Below are 19,318 nucleotides of genomic sequence, written 5' to 3'. Positions count from 1 at the left end.
ACCTACATTCTTTGAGTAAATAGAAGTTCTTAGCCTTGGTACAGGGCTGTACAGAGGATTTCATAGCAGCTTTTGTTGTGCAACTACTAGTTTCATCAGAATGTATTTCTTATATTCAGTATATTTTAGCTACAAGGTTTATTCTATCCTAAAGTGAATTCACACAGTATCACTCCGTAGGAGCGAATGGCGCAGGGGTGCGGGACACAGGCCCCACGGCCCTGCTTCGCTCCCTCACGGGCCCTGCCGGCGCCTCCGCCATCTTGAGCTGCAGAGCGCCCCACCGCACCGCGCCGCCGCCCCGGCCCCACGCCCCGTGGCAGCGCGGCCCTGCGCGGCGCCCAGGCCCCATTGGCCCGTCCGCAGCGGGTCGTGCCGGTGCGGCCGCCCCCGGTTGCATCAGCTGCGGCGGCCCGAGAGGCGCCTGCGCGGGGCCGCGCCCGCCCCTTTCCCCCCTGCGCCGCGTGCGGCAATGGCGGGCGCTGACAGCCAGGTGGGCCCGGCTCCGCGGCGGCGGGCTGTTTCCTCAGCGCGGCTCCCCCTCAGCGCGGGCCGTGGGCTGTCCTGAGGCGAGGCGTCCCCTTCTGGCCGCGTCAGGCCTGGGGTGGAGGGGTCAGGCAGGCCTGTCGGGAGGCCGGGTGCCGGCGGCAGGAGGGAGCTAGGTCTCTTGCCGCTCCTTACAGCGGGTCGCCGGGGGGGACCCCAGCTCCGGCTGAGCGGGGCCGAAAGGCGGCGGGGTTTAGCTGAAGGTAGAAGAGCAGGGAGCTGGGACGGGATTTCCCGGGGCGTAAAGGTCAGGTCAGTTCCCTGGTGTGTGGGGCTGAGGGCGGGGGTTAAAGCGCCGTAGGTGTGAGCGACTGCTGGAGAATGAGGAAATGGTGCTCGCCCTCCTCAGGCAAATGCTGGGGAAGAAAAAAAGGCAGACTGCGGAAAGAAGAAGATGAAGGAAGGGGTCGGCGATGGAGGGCGGACTGAGGTGAGCTGCCCTTGGTCCACGGGGGGTTGGAAGATGCCATCTCCTGGTTGCAGTCTGGTGTACTGCTGACATGGCTGCAGTTCATCCCTCAGAAATACTTTTAATCTGGTGTTAGAGTTACTCCCTTACCTACTCTTAGACTGCCCAAAGTTTGCCATGAAGTGACCTTGTTGCTTTCTACACCAAATTGTCTTGGTGTAATGGGAGAGTAGCTCAGGTTTGTATAGTTGCTGCTTGGGGTGCTTTTCACTGTGCCCCTGTCAGCACCAGGAGGTAAGCAGTGGATCTCTGGGACGAGGAAAGCCTGTGTAAGGTGCTCTGCCTTTTCTGTCTTCGTGGTAGGTAAACGCAGATGCCCTTGACTGCAGAGAGAGGGCCAGCTGCTCGCCAGCACAAATCCCCAGCCAGCTGCATAGCTGTATAACCTTAGTTATGCCCAGGCTGATAGTCCTGACGTCATTCCATGATGTGTAGGATGAAGTCAGTTCCTGTCCAGGTGGCTCAGGGCAGACGTGCTCTCTCAGGTTTTTGACCTAAGAAGAAAAATCTGGTTTTATTCTACAGTCTTTTCCAATTGATTTTTTTTTTTGTCCTTGCATGTCATATTAAACAGGTGTTCAATGAAGGAGTAGCTTACTGACATACGTGTAGTTTATTAAACAGGTGCACAGTGGTACATTTCAAAGTAATAATTCTAATTAAGGTGAAGACTTATTACTATATAATATTATACAGTTAATCTGTAATAACAATGATTATTTATTAGATGTAACACATCTATAGATATGGTCACATAGCTGCTGGTGAAAAGTATATCCATTCTGTTTGCATTCCTGACATAATATGATACTACTGTTTGTATTAATCTATTGATTTTTTTTTCTTTGCTTTTATTCATTATATATAGTTGAATCCCTGGCCTGCATTTATCAATGAGCGTTTAGAGATGTACAATAAACTTAAAGCTGAACATGATGCGCTCCTTGCAGAAAGAGCAAATGACAGTAAACCCATTAAAGTTATTTTACCTGATGGCAAGCAGATTGATGCTGAATCTTGGAAGACTACGCCTTATCAAATCGCTTGTGGAATTAGGTATGATTATTCCATGATACATTCAGTCATTTCTGGACAGCTCTATGTCTGCAGGTTGTGGCTGTGAGGGTATGGGAAATGTATAATTACTCTTTTAGTCATTTATCTCAGTTCCTCTCAAGGTATCTTGTATTTAATAAACTGGAGGTAGCCAGTAGGATTTTAGTTTTGGAGTGTAATTTTTTTTCCATATGATTAAATACATGTATGATTGAGACATTTTAGACACATTACTTGCATATTTTTCCTCGCAAGTACTGTCCTTGCATTAAGAACAAATTTTGTAATAAATTTACTCTATCAGATGAATGTTAGCACATGCAAACCAATCTGCGCCCAGCTGGAGATGACTGCTTGGTTATGTTAAAATTCATTTCAGAGAGTGTTAACAGTATGAGGTGTCTTTCACTTAACTGTATTTTTACTTGCGTGGGAGATACCCATCAAAAAGAACATTGCATATCTCTCAGTTACTCTTAACTTTCTGTGGAGTAGATTTGAACAATGCACACTGCATCCCCTGACAGTTAAAATTACAAAAAACGAGGCGATTCCTAGAGGTGAAATGCCATTTTTTTTCATGCTTAGGTGCTTTGTCATTGGAACCTTCTTTGCTTTTGTGATTCGGAATCAAAGAAGGTGATTCTTGCCTAGTGCAAACAAAACTGTTGAGTTACTGCATCAGAAATGATATTTGGTAACACTTAAACGAGAAGCTCTGTCTTTTATTGCCATAGGATTTGGAAGTCAGTCCTTTGAGGTGGCTGCCTCTTAAAGCCAGATAGGTTAATGAATGTATGAATGTCAAGTATACACTGCAGTTTTCTTCCCTCATGTCTGAGGTGTGAGTAGAATTTTCATGAATGTTCAAGACTGGTTAAATTGCTCTTTTATTTGGAATTTATTTATGGCAATGTGTCCACTTTGAGCATTCTTGAAAATCTTAACATGAGGGCAAATCTGGGGAACTTGCTGATTTCAAAAGATTATATACTGTGTATTTATTCTGTAGTCAGGGTTTAGCTGACAACACTGTTATTGCCAAAGTGAACAAGATGGTTTGGGATCTAGACCGTCCTTTGGAGGAGGATTGTACCCTGGAGCTGCTTAAGTTTGAAGATGAAGAGGCTCAAGCAGTGAGTATCTTCTACCAAAATTTGATTGTCCTTGGATTTGCATTAAACTCAGCCTTGAGTAGTTATTTGCTTCTTTACTGTGTTCAGAAGAAGGAGGAGGGAACAAGTTTGCTGTGTGGGTACATTTGCATTTTCTTATAGTTCCTTACAAGGGAGTTGCTGTACTGCAGATAATGTACATTCTGCTGTGTATTCGTAGCCAAGCCTGCCAGCAGTTGCTGTAGTTTATCAGGTCTGTTCTTGTTAAGATTTTATATTTGCAGTCTGCATATTAATGTAAAGTAAGTCTTTTGAACTGACTTCTGCAGCGCTGACTTTGAAAACAACAATGGGTACCAAAGTACTGTCTGCAGTCATAAAAGTACTGAATAGGCTGCTCTTTTACTTCGGCTACTCATTCAGATAACTGTGGATAGCCAGCAAATTTGTAAATACCGTCTTTAGAAAAAATCATTTGGTACAAGAGGCAGCCAGTCAGACTCATCACAGAGGTCCTGCATTCAAACTTAAGGGTTTTCATATTGGCTAAATTATGGCTCCTTTGAGATTTATGTTTTCTGGTCTGTGCAAAGAAAAGCAGGCTAAGTCCTATAGGTTTGGTTTAATTTGTCAGATCTTCAGGTGTACTGCAAGAGGGAGCATAATTTTCAACTTTATGAACTGTTCTACTTCAGTGCAGGATTTTTTTTATGCATAAAATCTTCGGATGAGTATTGCAGCACTATCCAACCTAGCCGGCTGCAACAAGGCTTTTACCACCCCATACCAGGTTAACTTCAATAGGTAGTTCCCGTGCCTTGCCCCAGCACGGCCACCAATCTCCCACAAGGGTTCAAAAGTTCATCTACTTCTGTGATGTTTCTTCACCCTCTTCAAGCCAGTCCACTCTGCTTCTTGCCTCTGCTGCATCTGGATTCTTCCTTCTCCGGGCTCTTCTTCCAGCCAGCCTCTCCTCATCTGGGCCCCCTTCTTCTCCCGGGGCCTCGCCTTGTCTCCTGCATCCAGGGTGCTCTCTCTCCTCCCTCTGCTTCCTTCAGGTCTCTCTCCATCCAGTGCTCCTCTCCCATACCCCTTAAAGCTATTTAACCACTTAGCAGGAACCAGCCACAGCTGCACGTTATCCACGTCAGCCAGCCCACCGCCCCTGAAGCAAGCCCACAGCTGTATATTATCAATGTTAATTAACCTGCCTTCATTCCTCTATAATTCTTCTACAGATCAGGACCACAGCCTTATGTTGAAAGTGCACCTTTTGTTCTTTATGCAGACTTGATTGATTGAAGTTCATAGAAAAAAAATTTCTGATTTAGTTTCCTGATTTCTTGACAATCATTTCAACAGTAATTGTTGAAAATAAGAATTACTTGCTGCCAGGCTGTAAACAATTTTCCAGTGACACCTTTTGGATATATTGGTGCTTAGGATGACTGTGTTGCTGGGCTGGTCAATGTATTCTGCAGACTGCTCTAATGTGGGATCTGCATCAAGTATCCTTAAAAGCAAGTGTTTCAGAAAATTCATTGTGCATGTTCAGACTGATCCCCTCTTTCTTTACTTCTGTTAGGTATATTGGCACTCCAGTGCTCACATAATGGGTGAAGCTATGGAGCGAATCTATGGTGGCTGTTTGTGCTATGGCCCACCAATAGAAAATGGATTTTACTATGACATGTTCCTTGAGGAAGGGTACGTTTTGTATTTTGCTTTTTTAGGAGCAGGGGGGTGGTAGTCACAGCAAAATGTCTGTTGCTTTGTTCCCTGAACAAGTTCGTCTGCAGTACTGCAGATTGCTTTGTTCTTTGCAGTGTGTCCCATCCACATTGCAACTGGATCAGCAATTGCAAGTGAAAGCAAGAATGATGCACTTTTGTGTGTGTGTTTGTTTTAGGGGTGTATCAAGTAATGACTTCTCTGCTTTGGAGACATTATGCAAAAAGATAATGAAGGAAAAACAAGTCTTTGAAAGACTGGAAGTTAAGAAGGAGACACTACTTGAAATGTTTAAGGTAGGCTTGTTTTAGAATGTTGTTTCTAGCATCGTGCAGTTGTTCTTTAAGTATCTATAAATTTAGCCACAGGTTAGTGGTAGAGGAAGGTCTATCGCTTAACTTTTTGAAGTGGTATGTTCATATAAGCTTATTTGTGATTACGAAAATAATGAGTGAAAGTGTAATTCCTAGGTTCTCAGGAATGTACATTAAATTTTTTGCAATTGTAAGAATTCTTATTCTTCCCCTGGGTGACTTTGGCAGAATATTTGAAACCACATTCTTCCATTTATTTCCCATAGATAAATTTGCAATATATTATGTTATATGCCTGTATTATGTTGGCTGTTAGTAAAATGCTGTAGTGATACTGCAACTGCATGTGCTGATGCATTCAGAAAGATTCATAAAATGTTTTTAAGAATAAGGACTTCTGAGAATGTCCAAGCAACACAAAAAGCTGATCCTTTCTCTTCAGTATCTAGCTGCCAATAATTTTCTGGCGTTCCTGAGATAGATGTCGCTCAGTTTTCATTGTTAGGACATCAGGAGAATTACACTGTCATTCAGGTTGGAAGGTAGGTACCTCAGTAGGTCTCCAGTCCAGCCTCATGCAGAGGACATGGTGTCAATAGTGAAGTCAGACCAGGTTCCTGAGGGCTTGTCCAGTTGGGCCTTAAATCTCTGAGGGCAGAGGCTGCACGACCTGCTGTCTGGGCAGCTTGCTCCACTATTTGGCCATCTTTCTGTTTGTTTGTCTTTCATAATCCTCTTTTGATGCAGCGGTTTGCAAATAAATTGACCTGCTGGCCAGTTCTCTTGCTTAAAAAGAAGTTGACAAATACATGTGCTGCTTTTCTTCTCAGTATAATAAATTCAAGTGTCGCATCCTGAATGAGAAGGTCAACACTCCAACTACAACGGTATACAGGTAATTACGCATGCATCATAATATTGATGGATATGTCTTTCTAGGGTGAAATACACCAAATGAATGTTTTCCTATGCTTAGGTGTGGTCCCTTGATAGATCTATGCAGAGGGCCTCATGTCAGACATACTGGCAAGATAAAGACCATAAAAATTCATAAGGTAAGTGCTGAAACTGCCCTAGACAAATGTTTTAACTGAAAATGTGTTGCTGCCTTTGGGCAATATGATGGTGGCTTATCCAGGAATGTACTGGAAAATGGATAACCTGAAAGAGATTATCAAAACCTCAATGTAACGAATTGGGAAAGAGGCCCAACTAGGTGTCCAGGGCCTGCACTTACAGCAAAGGTAGAAACATGAGCATGGCTTAAAGGCTTGACTGAACTGTATCAGTTAGTCTACAGTTTTTGCTCAGCTGATGTTTATAGCTGCGTGTGAGTAAACAGCTGGAATAGGATGGCCACAAAGAGAGCAAATAGGCTTAAAAAAAAAGATGAGACCTTGAAATAATTTTTTTCATATTCTGTTCACCTGTTCTTAACGTATTTTTCTAATCAGTGCTCTGAATTTAAAATTGAAACTCTCCTTACGCTTTAGTTCTACATTGTGTAGTGATTTATTAATAATTGCATGCCTTTTCATAGCAGGCAGTAGTGGTAAAATATGGAGGCTCCTCGTTTTCTTCAGTGTTTCCTTTATTTTTTGCATGCAGAATTCTTCTACCTATTGGGAAGGCAAGGCTGATATGGAATCCCTCCAGCGGATCTACGGAATTTCATTCCCAGATGCAAAAATGCTGAAGGAATGGGAGAAATTCCAGGAGGAGGCTAAAAGCAGAGATCACAGAAGAATTGGGCGGGTGAGACAGTTTTTCTGGTAATGCATTTCACAAACACTGTGGATGTAACCCCTTAGCTAGAAGTATCTAGTTAAAGACAGTGTATACTTGCTGCCACAGCCGAGATGTGACACAACTGTATTTTCAGTTGAGTTACAAAGTCAGGTGCTTTTCTCTCGAAGAGCCTCAAAAGTCCTAAAGCAAATAACTTCTCTTTAGACTTCACTGTTTTAAACATGATGATGTCCTTATTCCACAGATCAGTCAGAACAGAACAGGAATGCTTCAGTCTGCAGGCAGTGTTCATTCTTACGGTTTGCTGCAGCCTGTTCACTCAACAGTTATTTTCTGTGTGATTTCAGAATCCATAATACATTTGTATGTTTTTTCTCTTCCTTGGGTTTTGGTTTTTACATGGAAACCTGTCAGATGATTGATAGTCCTGAACACTGTTACAAGGTCTGCTAGGACATCAGGAAAATACACAAAAAAATCCACTATGTGCAGTCCTCAAGCCTGTGCACAGTTTGTCACAACATTGGCCAACTAAAGTTCGCACATTCTGTTCATGTGCAAATAATTAGAGAGCTGTAGATGCAGAACTAAACATTTGTTGTCAACGTACAAAGGGAGCTGTAGGGGCACAGTTAGGAGTTACACATAAGCATGATGCTTTGGAGCATCAGTAATGAAACAGGAAATTGAAAAACCTCTTTCCTCTGTAAGTACCACTGGAGATACAAATACTAGAGAAAATACATTTTACCTATTGGTATTGTGGTATTGCTTTTTTTTTGTTTGTTTGTTTTAAAAAAACCTCTTGATTAGTGATACCTAGTCAGTAGTAATTAATTTGTGAATGCTAAGTAAAAAAGGTGGTATACAAATACTACATTTTTCCAAATATTTTTTGCAGGATCAAGAACTGTTTTTCTTTCACGAGCTCAGCCCTGGTAGCTGTTTCTTCTTGCCCAAGGGAGCTTACATTTATAACACATTAATTCAATTCATCCGTGTAAGTAATGTTTTTTGGAAATCTTACAGAATTCTTCTAGAATTTTTAGGAAAATATGTAACAGCATGTTACATATAACAGTATTAAGAGCCCTTTATTTTAAGTTAGTTTAATCTCTTTAGTTCTGTAAGCCACAGAACTGAAGAAACATTGTTTCTTTGAATTGGTCTTGTCACAATCTCTGCTAAGTTATGTTTTTATGAGCACTTCGTACCTGCAGTTCAAGCAGTGATAATGATGCTTTATAATGTGAATTCTCTGACATCTGATAGTATAGCTAAGCTCACACTACAATGCATATTGGCTTGTTTTAATAAACTTCAATTAAATTTGGCCTTGTAGAACTATTTGTTACTAAATTATGTATAGAAAAAAATACCCTGATCTTTCTGTTTTGATATTAGAGGCTGTCTTATTATTGTGTATTTGGGCTGCAATGTACTATCAAGTGTCATTGACTAATTAGAGACTGCTGCTTTGCCTGCAGGGAGGAGACTTGTTCTTCTTGCTTACTGCAGAGGAATTGTTTGGGGGAAGGGTGGTGCTGGTGGAAGGGCTTATCCTGCCATGTCCAGCTTCAATTTTTCCTCTCCTTTTCTTGAGTCATGGACTTTTTCAGGGCAGCATTTGTATATTTTTATGGCTGCAGATTGAAGGCTGAGTATCATTACTTTTATTTGCTTTATTAGTTATTTTATGTACTGGCTCTGTTTTAGAGTGAGTATCGAAAACATGGATTCCAGGAGGTTGTCACTCCAAATGTTTTTAATAGCAAACTGTGGATGACTTCAGGGCACTGGCAGCATTACAGTGACAACATGTTTTCCTTTGAAGTGGAGAAAGAAGTCTTTGCTCTGAAGCCTATGAACTGTCCAGGACACTGGTAAATACATAGCAAATCCAGTTTACCAAAGATAATGCTGATTTAAAAAAAAAAATCCTGTTTCCTTTGCCAGACTTACTGTAAAGATGGCTGTCTTTCAGGTATCCAGATGTGACATGCTGTCAGGAATGATGTAACTGAGTCTTGTTATCTGCATGCTGTCTGAGAAATGTCATTTTTCTGTCACTGCAGTGACTGTGTTTTAGATCTGAAGCTTACCTTGGTACTACAAAACCTGGATATCCAGAATAAGTACTGGGGCATTGCCAATTTTGTGGCAATTTGGGCATTCAGGTTTTAGTGCTCTGTTTTAGGGGCTGTTTCATCTTCTTCGTGTGAGGTGGGGGAAGCCTACCAGCTATAAAAGTCTATCTGTGTTTGTTGTCCTGAGAAAACTAGGTGTGAATGATAGTTGTATTCAGATTACATCATTGGCATTATAGGCATCTACTTAGGTACTGGCTGCTTCTTATTGGCTATTCTTTGCAGAATTTTATTTTGTGTGAGCTTCAAGTAATAAACTTTTCCCTTCAGCCTTATGTTTGATCATCGTCCAAGATCATGGCGTGAGCTGCCATTACGGTTGGCTGATTTTGGTGTTCTGCATCGTAATGAGTTGTCAGGAGCTCTTACAGGACTTACTCGAGTACGCCGGTTCCAGCAGGATGATGCTCACATATTCTGTGCTATGGAGCAGGTAAGGGCTGCAATTAAATGAAATTGGGTATTAAAATCAGAGTAACTGATTTTTCCATATTTGAGACTTCATTTCTGTTCTCATAAAGATTGAAGAGGAGATAAAGAGTTGTCTGCAGTTTTTGCGTACTGTGTATGATGTCTTTGGATTTTCGTTTAAACTGAATCTCTCTACTCGTCCTGAAAAGTACCTGGGAGATATTGAAGTGTGGAATCAAGCTGAAAAGGTAAACGGTAGTTTTCTTAACTTTTAATATGAAAGCAAGGCTGCAGCTTTAAGTCCTGTAAGAAAATACTGCCTTCTGGGATGTACAGTGGCATCTAGGTGTGAGCAATATAACTTAATAACTGCCTTCAGTTCAGTCTGGCTGCTGTAAATAGTTTGCTGGCCATACAGAAGCAGGCTTCATGTCAGAATCTAACTACCTCTCTCTCCTTCTTTCTTTCCATATATTTGTTGATAGTTAAAAAAAAAAAAAAAAGTGGCAGAGAACCAATTCTGGCAGTCCCTGTAATAAGACTTAAGAGCCATCTTCCAAAAGCAAGGTTGTTTTTGTGATGAAAGGGATGGGGTTAGTGCCTGCAGGTGTAGCACTGGGAATTTGATAGGGCTGGAATACACGTTAGTGGTGTTAGGGTATATCCCCTCTCAAAATTATCTACAGACTTTGAATCTGGCATAAAAAATTCTTGCATCTTAGCTAACTCTGCCTGTTTGGCCTCTTCCAGAGTGAATGTGTTAGCTTTGTTTGTTTAAATTTGGATTAAATCAACTTTTTTTTTTTTTTTTTTTTAGCTGGGGCTCTTCCAAAACTTTCCTTTTTCAGAAAATAGATGAGTTGCAGCAGTTGCTTAGAAGTACTGAGAATATAGTAGTGTCACATGTCTGTAGTAGCCCGCTAACCTGATGCTGTAACATGAGAAGACAGCAAATGATTGAGAAACACTGAGTGTGTGTGTTCTTTACCTCTAGCAACTCGAAAACAGCCTCAATGACTTTGGTGAGAAGTGGGAGTTAAACCCTGGTGATGGAGCTTTCTATGGACCTAAGGTTAGTATGTTTTTAACCCCTATCTGTTTTAGGCTTTTAATTCTGTTTGGATGAGAAAAGAGCTGGGATTAGGAAGAAGGGATTTTTTGAAGTTGTTGTTATAGTTATCTAATACCATTTTAAGATGCTGTCTGGCTGAAATTTTGTGGTTTTCCAGATACATAAACTCTTGACATACTTGAGAGAGAACTATACTCTGTGATCCTGGTTTTCACATAGCTTTAATACTAATTTCTTTAATTAAAACCAGTTTACATGTATAAACTATGTATATATAAACATGTTTGATACTTGAACAGAGCTGACTGGTTTGGTGGGGGACATTAACAGCAGGTGGCACTGTACAACCTGTATTACCAGAGCAACTGCTGCATTATAAATAATCCTTTGGGCAATAAGTGTATCCTAAGTCATGAGAAAAATAAAAATAAACTTACTGTTTAAACAAATTTTGGAAAAATATTGCTTTTATTGGGACAGTTTTTTAGCTGCATTGAGTTGCTGGGGGGGGTTGGTTTTTTAAATAGCCCCTTGCATTGGTTTTGTGATTTTTGTTGAGTTTTTTTAAAGCTGTCTCCTCAGTTTGCATAGATTAAGTAGGGCTTTCTAGAAATTTCCTGATATCTTTGAGCAAAAGGACAGGCAGTCTTACAAAATTACTTGTAAATCTTTCCCTAATAAACCTACACTACATTTACATCTATATTCAGTTATCTAGGTAACTGGTTCTGATTTCTCTCTTTGTGTGCTAATTGAATCAATTTCATTTGATGAGTTTTATGTGAAATGTGTAATAGCAGCTGATCATGCACAATATGAAGTGCAAACAAGATTTAATAATTTCCTCACTTGATTTGAAAGAAGGCAAATATCTACAGCAGTCTTTATTAACCTTAATTAACTTTATACCTGTGCCTAATACACTCTAGCCAATGTAAGGTGAGCATATGCAGCATTTTGCACTGGTTTTACTGAAAACTATTTAGAAGTTACATTTTTAAATTAAGGTCTACATCTAGGGTACCTTTAAATTACTTTCATTTTTTTTTTCCTACTCTGTAACTGGGTGATTTGAAATTAAAGAAGGTTGTAAGTAATTTGATATAAGCTCTTTGGTGACTAGCTGAATTATAATAAACTGGCTTCTGAATGCAAAATCGAAAGACATTTCGAACTTCAGTTAATAAAACACTGATCTGTTTGTTTGATACATAAATTAAAATAAGGCACACAGCCCCAGCATATATCCATACTAGTAAATGATAGGAGAGCAATGTGATAAATAAGGTCATGACACTATAAATCTACTGTCCGTCTCTGTCTAACTTGTATTATAAGTGTACTAAGGATTGAAGTATAAGATACAATAGAAGGAGTAGGTTTGACTGTAGATACTCATACAGTCAGAGCAAGTGTCATTAATATGATATCTACTGGTAAGTGGACTGTTTAACAGTGGGATTTTCATCCTATGTTCATGCCCTGGAACTGTAAGCTACAAAGTAGTATTTGAATGCTATATAATAAGGTAATAAGTGTAAGTTTGCCAGTTTGAGGCTGAAGATATCCAGAGTTTGGGGAGATATGTTCAGTTCTGATCTCACACTTACATTTATGTGCTGCTGAATTCACTCAGTGGAAGGGCCCATGTAAATCCCAGACTGAAACTCACAAAAAATAGTCTGAGGTATTAAATATAGTCTCACCTGAAGTAATGTGTCTCTACTTGCTTACCCTGTTTTTAGCTCCAACATCCTTTGTACCAGAACGTGCAAATTATTTAAATCCTAATGTAGGCTGAAATAAAACTTATGTTGTCTAAACCCACATATAGTTCTCTGTATTGAGTGAAACCTTCCACTTTGAAACAACAGGTTTGCTTTAAAGGGAGCATGCTTGTTTGTATTTGAAACTGTAGCCGAATTTTGTGTCTTTTTGTTTTTAAGATTGACATTCAGATCAAAGATGCCATTGGCCGCTACCACCAATGTGCTACAATCCAGCTTGACTTCCAGTTGCCAGTCAGGTTTAACCTTACTTTTGTCAGGTAAGCACAGAGACTGGTGGTTTTAATTGCTATATAATCTAACTTTCCTGTCACTTACAGACGTAAGTTTTTACATCAAGAAAAAAACCCTTACATTTAAAAAAAAGAAACCCTTTCTTCACAGCCATGACGGTAATGACAAGACCAGACCAGTTATCATTCACCGGGCTATCTTGGGATCTGTGGAGAGAATGATCGCCATTCTAACTGAAAACTATGGAGGCAAATGGTAACGTTGAAAAGTAGATGAATTATTTCAGTTTGAGCAAACACTTTATGTAGAAATTAGCCCCACGCACACAAGAGTCAAAAGTGTTAGTTCTACTTTCTTGCTGTGGAGGCATGCTGTAGGTATACCACAGGGCAATTCCTTCTGAACAACCTTCCCTTAGACATTAAATAATTCTAGATATGGTAGCCTCTACATTATACCACTCGTGCAGGAGCAGCGTACAGCTTGTCTGCCCAAGGTGTGCATCTCTGAACTTTGCTTTTGCAGCTGGACTGCCTTGCAGAGTCATTTATGTAGGTGATCTCCTTTACCTCCTGCAATGCAATACCTGATGGGGATGGCCCCTCTGATTATAACAAGACTCAAAAGTAAATGTTTTCCCAAGATTGGTTAGTAAGAAGCTCAACAACTCAGTTATGATTTGTTGTCTGTTCTAAAACACATCTTCAGTCTTCAGGTCAAAAAGTACTTTTGTCAACACTGCAATTCTTTTAGTCACTTCTTTTTGGGAGATAAATTGTAAGGAGTACAGGGCTGTCATCACCTCTGAACCCAGTCTAAGCAGATGGCTTTGTGAATCTCCGGTGTATGTTTTAGTACTATCTGTTAATAGGGTTTTTCATACTAAAAAAATACTGGAAGCTATATAAACTTGTTTTGTTTGTTTATTGAAGGCCGCTCTGGCTGTCCCCACAGCAAGTAATGGTGGTACCAGTGGGACCAGCATGTGATGAGTATGCTCAAAAGGTGATGTATGTGGTTCAGGGGCTTTTTTTTTCCAGTATATTGTATTTTATTAGTGTTACTAATGATTAATAGTACTTATCTCAGATAAATGTTCTAAGTCTTTGCATATTACACTGTGTCATTTTTATATTACAATCACTATTAGCTGCTGAAGTTGTAGCTCTGTCTTAAAGAAGACCTGAAGTAGATTTTGGGTATGTAAACAACAAATGCTGATCTTTGTGAGACTTTTATTTTTGGAAAACTTAGTTTTTCTTCCTAGCTTAGGACCTGCTTTACCCTTCAGGTTCTAGTTTCCTGTGGCCGTGTGCGTCTTGCAGAGCAGTAAGAAAGACGAAGTTGTGTCTTTGCATATTTAGCATCCTTTGCATATTTGCAAACCTTCTCCTGTATTTCTTTCAAGCACACTAGATATAAATAAAATAATAATAAATAATATAAAAAAGTCTGCAAAACACTTTTTAAAAAATTCTCTTCTAATCAGAAAGCTCACCATCCTGCTGCCTTTTACAATATCAAACTCAAATCACTGTTCAGCTAAAACATTAGATACATCACTACTTAGTTATTTATTGTGTATATACTTGCATGATAGCTGACCTGTTTTCATTTCTTGAACTGGGCTCATCTCCAGTGCCTGAGCCAGTGACGGTGCCTTTGTTTTAGGGGTCAGGCAAGCTTAACCAGCTTAAATCTGCAAGTCATAAGTTCATTGTCATGAATATCCTATAGTGACAGTTTTAAATACTTTTTCTCCTAGGTCAGGCAGTGTTTCCATGACGCTGGATTAATGGCAGATGTTGATGTAGATCCTGGGTGCACACTGAACAAGAAGATCAGAAATGCTCAGCTTGCACAGTATAATTTTATTCTGGGTAATACATAATGCATTTGTTACCTTACCTTGGCTGACTTTCTTGCATAGGTTTTAGGATTTGATCTTTCTTCTGTGAGCAAGGCACGGAGTGGTAGTCAGTGTTTCAGGTCACTTTGTTCCTAAGATTCTCTATTCCGGAGAGCCTCTCCTGCCTATGTGATAGGCATTAAGAGTTCACTGTGGCTCAGGGAATTACTGCTGCTTTAGAAAAAGATCTTTGCTGTCTTGTGGTCAGCAATGTGGAGACATCTACGAAATCTCTTGCCTTTTGTCAGTCAGATGGTTAAGCAGTTTTGCATCTGTCCCCCAGTAATCTATGTCTTGTTTCAAGTGTATCAGAAGTACCATGTTTTCACTACATTCAGCTGTGGTGCACCTCTGAGCCATAGGTGCATGGATAAGAGAAGACTATTCCACAAGAGGGTGATGCAGGAACAATTAGAAACTGACCCTGAAGTATGTGATTTGAAGCAGCATGTTAGTTGTGTCACGTAAATAGATCTAGCATTGATGCTGAAAACGTCTGGCATCTGTTAGAGCAGCCAGAGCCTTTGACAGAGAAACTACCCTCAGTAATTGACAGGATTATGAATAAAGTTCTCTTGTTATTTAAAACTTTAAGCATGTTGTACAGGTAAGGCACCACCACATTTTACCTTGAAGACCACAGGAAAATGATCAGCCTATCAGGGAAAAAATCTCACCTAGTGTTTGTTCAGAGGTTGTTTCAAAGAGTTGTCCCACTGAATGCAGATTGTATTCCTCTGGTACCCAATCTCCTGCAGCTACCTCCAAGTATATTATATAAAATTTATATTAGTAATGAGACATACATATATTATCTTGGTATCTGTATCTTAAAGTTTAAGTAAAACAGCTTTGGGATTTTCCAGTAAACTGTTGCTGTCTCTGTAAAGAAAACAAGTAGCTATTGGTTATTGACAGTAACATCTTCTAACCTTTGCCTGTGGAGTACTCCATGTTTATTTCTCATTTTGACTTCGTGGTTCTCTCTAGTAAGAAGTAAGTCAGGCTGGACTTACTAAGTTTACATTTCTCTTTACTCATATTTTGCTAAGTTGCTGCTCACAGATCTAAGTTGGGGGAGCTGGGAGGAGGGCAGAGAAGGATTTGCTGTGTGCATTGGTAAGCTTTTTAGAATTTTTTTTAGTATGCTTAAGTTTTAGAGGGAATGGGAGGGGTGAAAGAGCTTGCTGTAAATGTAAAGTTCATTCCTTTGCATCTTCATTGTTTCTAGTTGTTGGTGAAAAGGAGAAGGCAAGCGGAACAGTTAACATCCGCACCCGAGACAACAAGGTGCACGGCGAGCGTACAATTGCAGACACTGTGGGGAGACTGCTGGAACTGAAATGCTCACGCTCCAGACAAGCCGAAGAGGAATTTTAACACAGTCTACTGTACCTAGCATGAAAAATTTTCTAATTTTCCTAATCCAGTTAACCACAGAGCTTTTGTGCTGAACCAGATTTGAAGTATATTTCACAATGGACCTCTTGCTTATTTTAGCAGAGATTTTTCTTCAGTGAGAAATGTCTCTTTTAGTAAAAATTAGTTTTTCACAAACTTTGAAGTCAAATTTCCTGGCCTGAGACCAATGTCACATGAAGCAAGATGAAGTAATGTTCTGTGACTGCAAGGGAAAATGGAAATGTTTATCAGGGTTACCCATAGCATTCTAACTACCCTGTTAAGAATAAAATACATTTTGATAAAAAATATTTTTCATGAAAGTTAAACAAAAGACCTCAGGCTTAAGAAACCCCGTCATCACCATGTGCTGCAGCAGCTTTTGGGGTGTCTCCTTTAGCAGGGAAACTGATACCTTGTCTGCAGGCCTTACACCAATTGACTCTGAACAGTTCCCAGTCACATCAACAGGGAAATGAACAAACATCTCCCGCTTCCATAGCGGTTGTGCCTCTGGGAGTGTCTCCGCTCTCGCCGTGTGACACTCCTGATGTGCGGCTGGCTCTCTGCCACAGAGTGCCAAGCTGCTAATCACAGTATCTGAATTGTGCTGGTTCTACAGGTGAGGTCGTTGTATTGGAAGGAGGAGGATAAGACTGTCTGGAAGAGGTAGGGCATAGTAGGGCCAAAAAAGGAGCTGAGAAAAGCAGGGTTTTTGAGAACAGGGGGTGTTTCTATTCATATGCCCGAGCTGTCTTTTCAGCAAGACTGTGTACGTCACAACAGAAACAAGAATGTACTGAGCTAAAATGGATAAAGATGCGTTTAAGCAAATGCTGTTTGTCTGTGTAATAGGTACAGTCCCCCTCAGTGGAACACTTTCTTCCCAGGCCTTTAGTCCAGGGCATCACATGCTCAACTCGTAGCCCCTCCTGTCTCACAGCTGAGGGATCTCATCAGCTGGGTTTGAGTTTGGAGTTGCTTTATATTTGAGCATCTGGCTGACAATAGACAAATACTTTTTGTCAGTGACAGATAAAATTGTCTGGTTTTGGGGAGTTTTTTGGTGGGTTTGGTGGTATGTTTTTTAACCAACCTGAACAGCTTTCAAAGGTGGTTGATAACTGTGCCTTTTAAAAAAAAAAAAAAAAAAGCTATTGCTACAGTCTTAGCAAAGATCAGACGAGTCTGAAGACAGATTCAAACCATCCTGTCTCTTGAAAACCTCCAGGTCTCAGCATTTCCTTTATTACCTGGGTGGAGGCATTTCATCTAGCCTTTTCTCACCTGCCTTTTCACAGGTGGGATGGTAACATTATCAGCATTTCAACTTGCAAATTCAGTCTTGCCAAACCACAACCCCAGCAACTTTTAGCAAAATCTGTTTCCTCCTCCTCTGATTCATTCAGACTAAACAGTTCTATCTAACTGCTGTGGAAAAAAAGGGGGAGGGAGGGGGAAATTGACTTTACACTACCTTACTGCTTTCAGAATTATTTTAGTGAGTGTTAAGTGGATTATCGTTTTCTGTATTTTGCACCCACTTTGCTGTGAAGTGCCTGTTGCTTGTGCAAAACGGTGGCATCAGGTGTCAGCTATCCCTGGGGCAGAAGGACTTCATGAAATGTTGAAGCAGAATAGATAACCAGTCCCCCACGGGGAAAGGAGCCACTAGCTCCATTTCTCTCTAGGAATAGTGCCTCAAACCACCTTTCCACTGGTTGGTGTATGCATTGATTTTCATGGAGAGCTCTACTGTTTGTTTTGCAGGGAACCCTGGGCAATCGAGCATCAAACTGCCATAGCTGCTTAATGAGCTACCAGTGTTGCAAAATGCTGGCCACTGCTGTGTATGGCTCTGTAGGTGTCAGTCTTGGACAAGTTATCCTTTTACATTGCTGAGCTCATGGTTTTAAATACCTACTAACAATAGACATGTACATATATGGAATACGTTACTAGAAACAACACCTAAGGGTACAATCCAGTAAAATACCTCCAGCAGGGTGTGGACAGAATGTGTCTACATCCAAATCGTGATCAGTACAATGCTACGCTCAGGGGCTGTTCACTGATGTTTTAAGTTCTCCAGCTGCAAAGAGCCGTGGACATGCCGAGAAGCAGAACTGGCCTGGCCTGAACATCCTTTTGGTTCAACCTGAAGTCCTCTGGTCACTGCTTACCACCTCTGGTAGGACTCACCTCCGAACAAAGGGCTGGCATGTGTCCTAAGGCCGGAGGCTGCAGCTTTGGTGTCATGGCTTAATGGTGGGAGCACTTGTCAGGTAAAAGGAGAAACCTTTGTGAAATTCTTTCCAGGGTCTGAAAGCCATCTCTCCAGGTCTGCAGAGGGTGCTGTCATTACCAGCATTAGACAAGAAAAACACAAAATGTTTGCAGCTTGGATTTTAGTCTTTGTGTCCCTTAGGGAAGTTTTCATGGGTGTAGCTGCTAAGGTTCAGCTCCAAGTCTGCATTACCTTTGCTCATACCTTAAAGTGGATTTTAAAGCAAATCACTGAAGGAGGCACACAGAATGACAGGGAAGGAAAATACGTAGCCTGGTAGGTGGTCCAAGTATATATGAAAAAAGGTGGCAGGAATTTCTGTAGCAGGCAGGAATCTGTACCAGCCTTCAGTTTTCTGTGAAACTGAGTTCTACAAACCCCTGGAAGCATTTCTCCTGGTCCAGAGCCATCTGGATGCTGCCACAATCAAAAGCAATTCCACTAAGACTTTTCCTGTCACATCTTGGGATGAAATTCCCACAGTGGCTGATACTACTTCCTCAATTATATCACTGGGACAGTGATGCAGTTTCAGTACGCTCATTCAGTAATGTTAAATCGACTGCCCTAAAAGCAGTGAAGCATCACCTTTAGGGTGAATCCAGCTGTGAGATAAATTGTTAATCGGTGTAGGCACCTTAACACAGTCTTGCCCTTTCCCATTGCATCCAAACCCAGACCACACAAGCCCTCTGGTACATTCTCGCAAAGATGTAAGCAATTGCCCCTCAAACCTCCTAATGGTAAAATGATGCTATGAAAATTAAGTATTGCTAGAGGCTATGCTTATTTAAAAAATGACAGCACATACTGCTTGGTGCTTAAAGAGTATTTCCAAAATCACTCAGCCCTTTTACACACCGGTGTTTTCCATCTGCCTTGGACAGGAATGTTCTTGCGTAGTTGCCTGGTTGCGGTTGATGCCTTGTTAGCCACTGTGACCGAGTATAGTCATACAGAATGAGCTACATTTGGACTCGTATCAAAGTTTTTTTCATGTAGGAATGCCTCTGGAACACAGCATACATTAACATCTTCCAATAAATCACTACAAAGAACATACACTCAGATAAAGCAAGGCAGTCAGAGA

General features: G+C 40.8%; 1 protein-coding gene across 1 annotated transcript; it reads left to right on the top strand.

The window, feature by feature from the left end:
- The first annotated feature begins 352 nt into the window (after positions 1 to 352).
- On the top strand, positions 353 to 16,775 carry TARS1 (threonyl-tRNA synthetase 1). The gene is made up of 19 exons (XM_056324414.1): positions 353 to 493; positions 896 to 976; positions 1,884 to 2,071; positions 3,084 to 3,207; positions 4,772 to 4,893; positions 5,096 to 5,213; positions 6,062 to 6,126; positions 6,208 to 6,286; positions 6,840 to 6,986; positions 7,882 to 7,980; positions 8,697 to 8,863; positions 9,398 to 9,560; positions 9,649 to 9,786; positions 10,533 to 10,610; positions 12,557 to 12,657; positions 12,782 to 12,886; positions 13,564 to 13,636; positions 14,397 to 14,511; positions 15,772 to 16,775. Exons 1-19 carry the CDS (start codon positions 473 to 475, stop codon positions 15,918 to 15,920), a joined length of 2,133 nt encoding a protein of 710 aa, XP_056180389.1. The 5' UTR covers positions 353 to 472; the 3' UTR covers positions 15,921 to 16,775.
- Positions 16,776 to 19,318: the final 2,543 nt, after the last annotated feature.

The sequence above is a fragment of the Falco biarmicus genome, chromosome Z (assembly GCF_023638135.1).
Source record: "Falco biarmicus isolate bFalBia1 chromosome Z, bFalBia1.pri, whole genome shotgun sequence".
NCBI classification, from domain to species: Eukaryota; Metazoa; Chordata; class Aves; order Falconiformes; family Falconidae; genus Falco; species Falco biarmicus.
The sequence above is the reverse complement of the archived record's forward strand: the minus strand, read 5'-3'. Positions and strand labels throughout refer to the sequence as shown.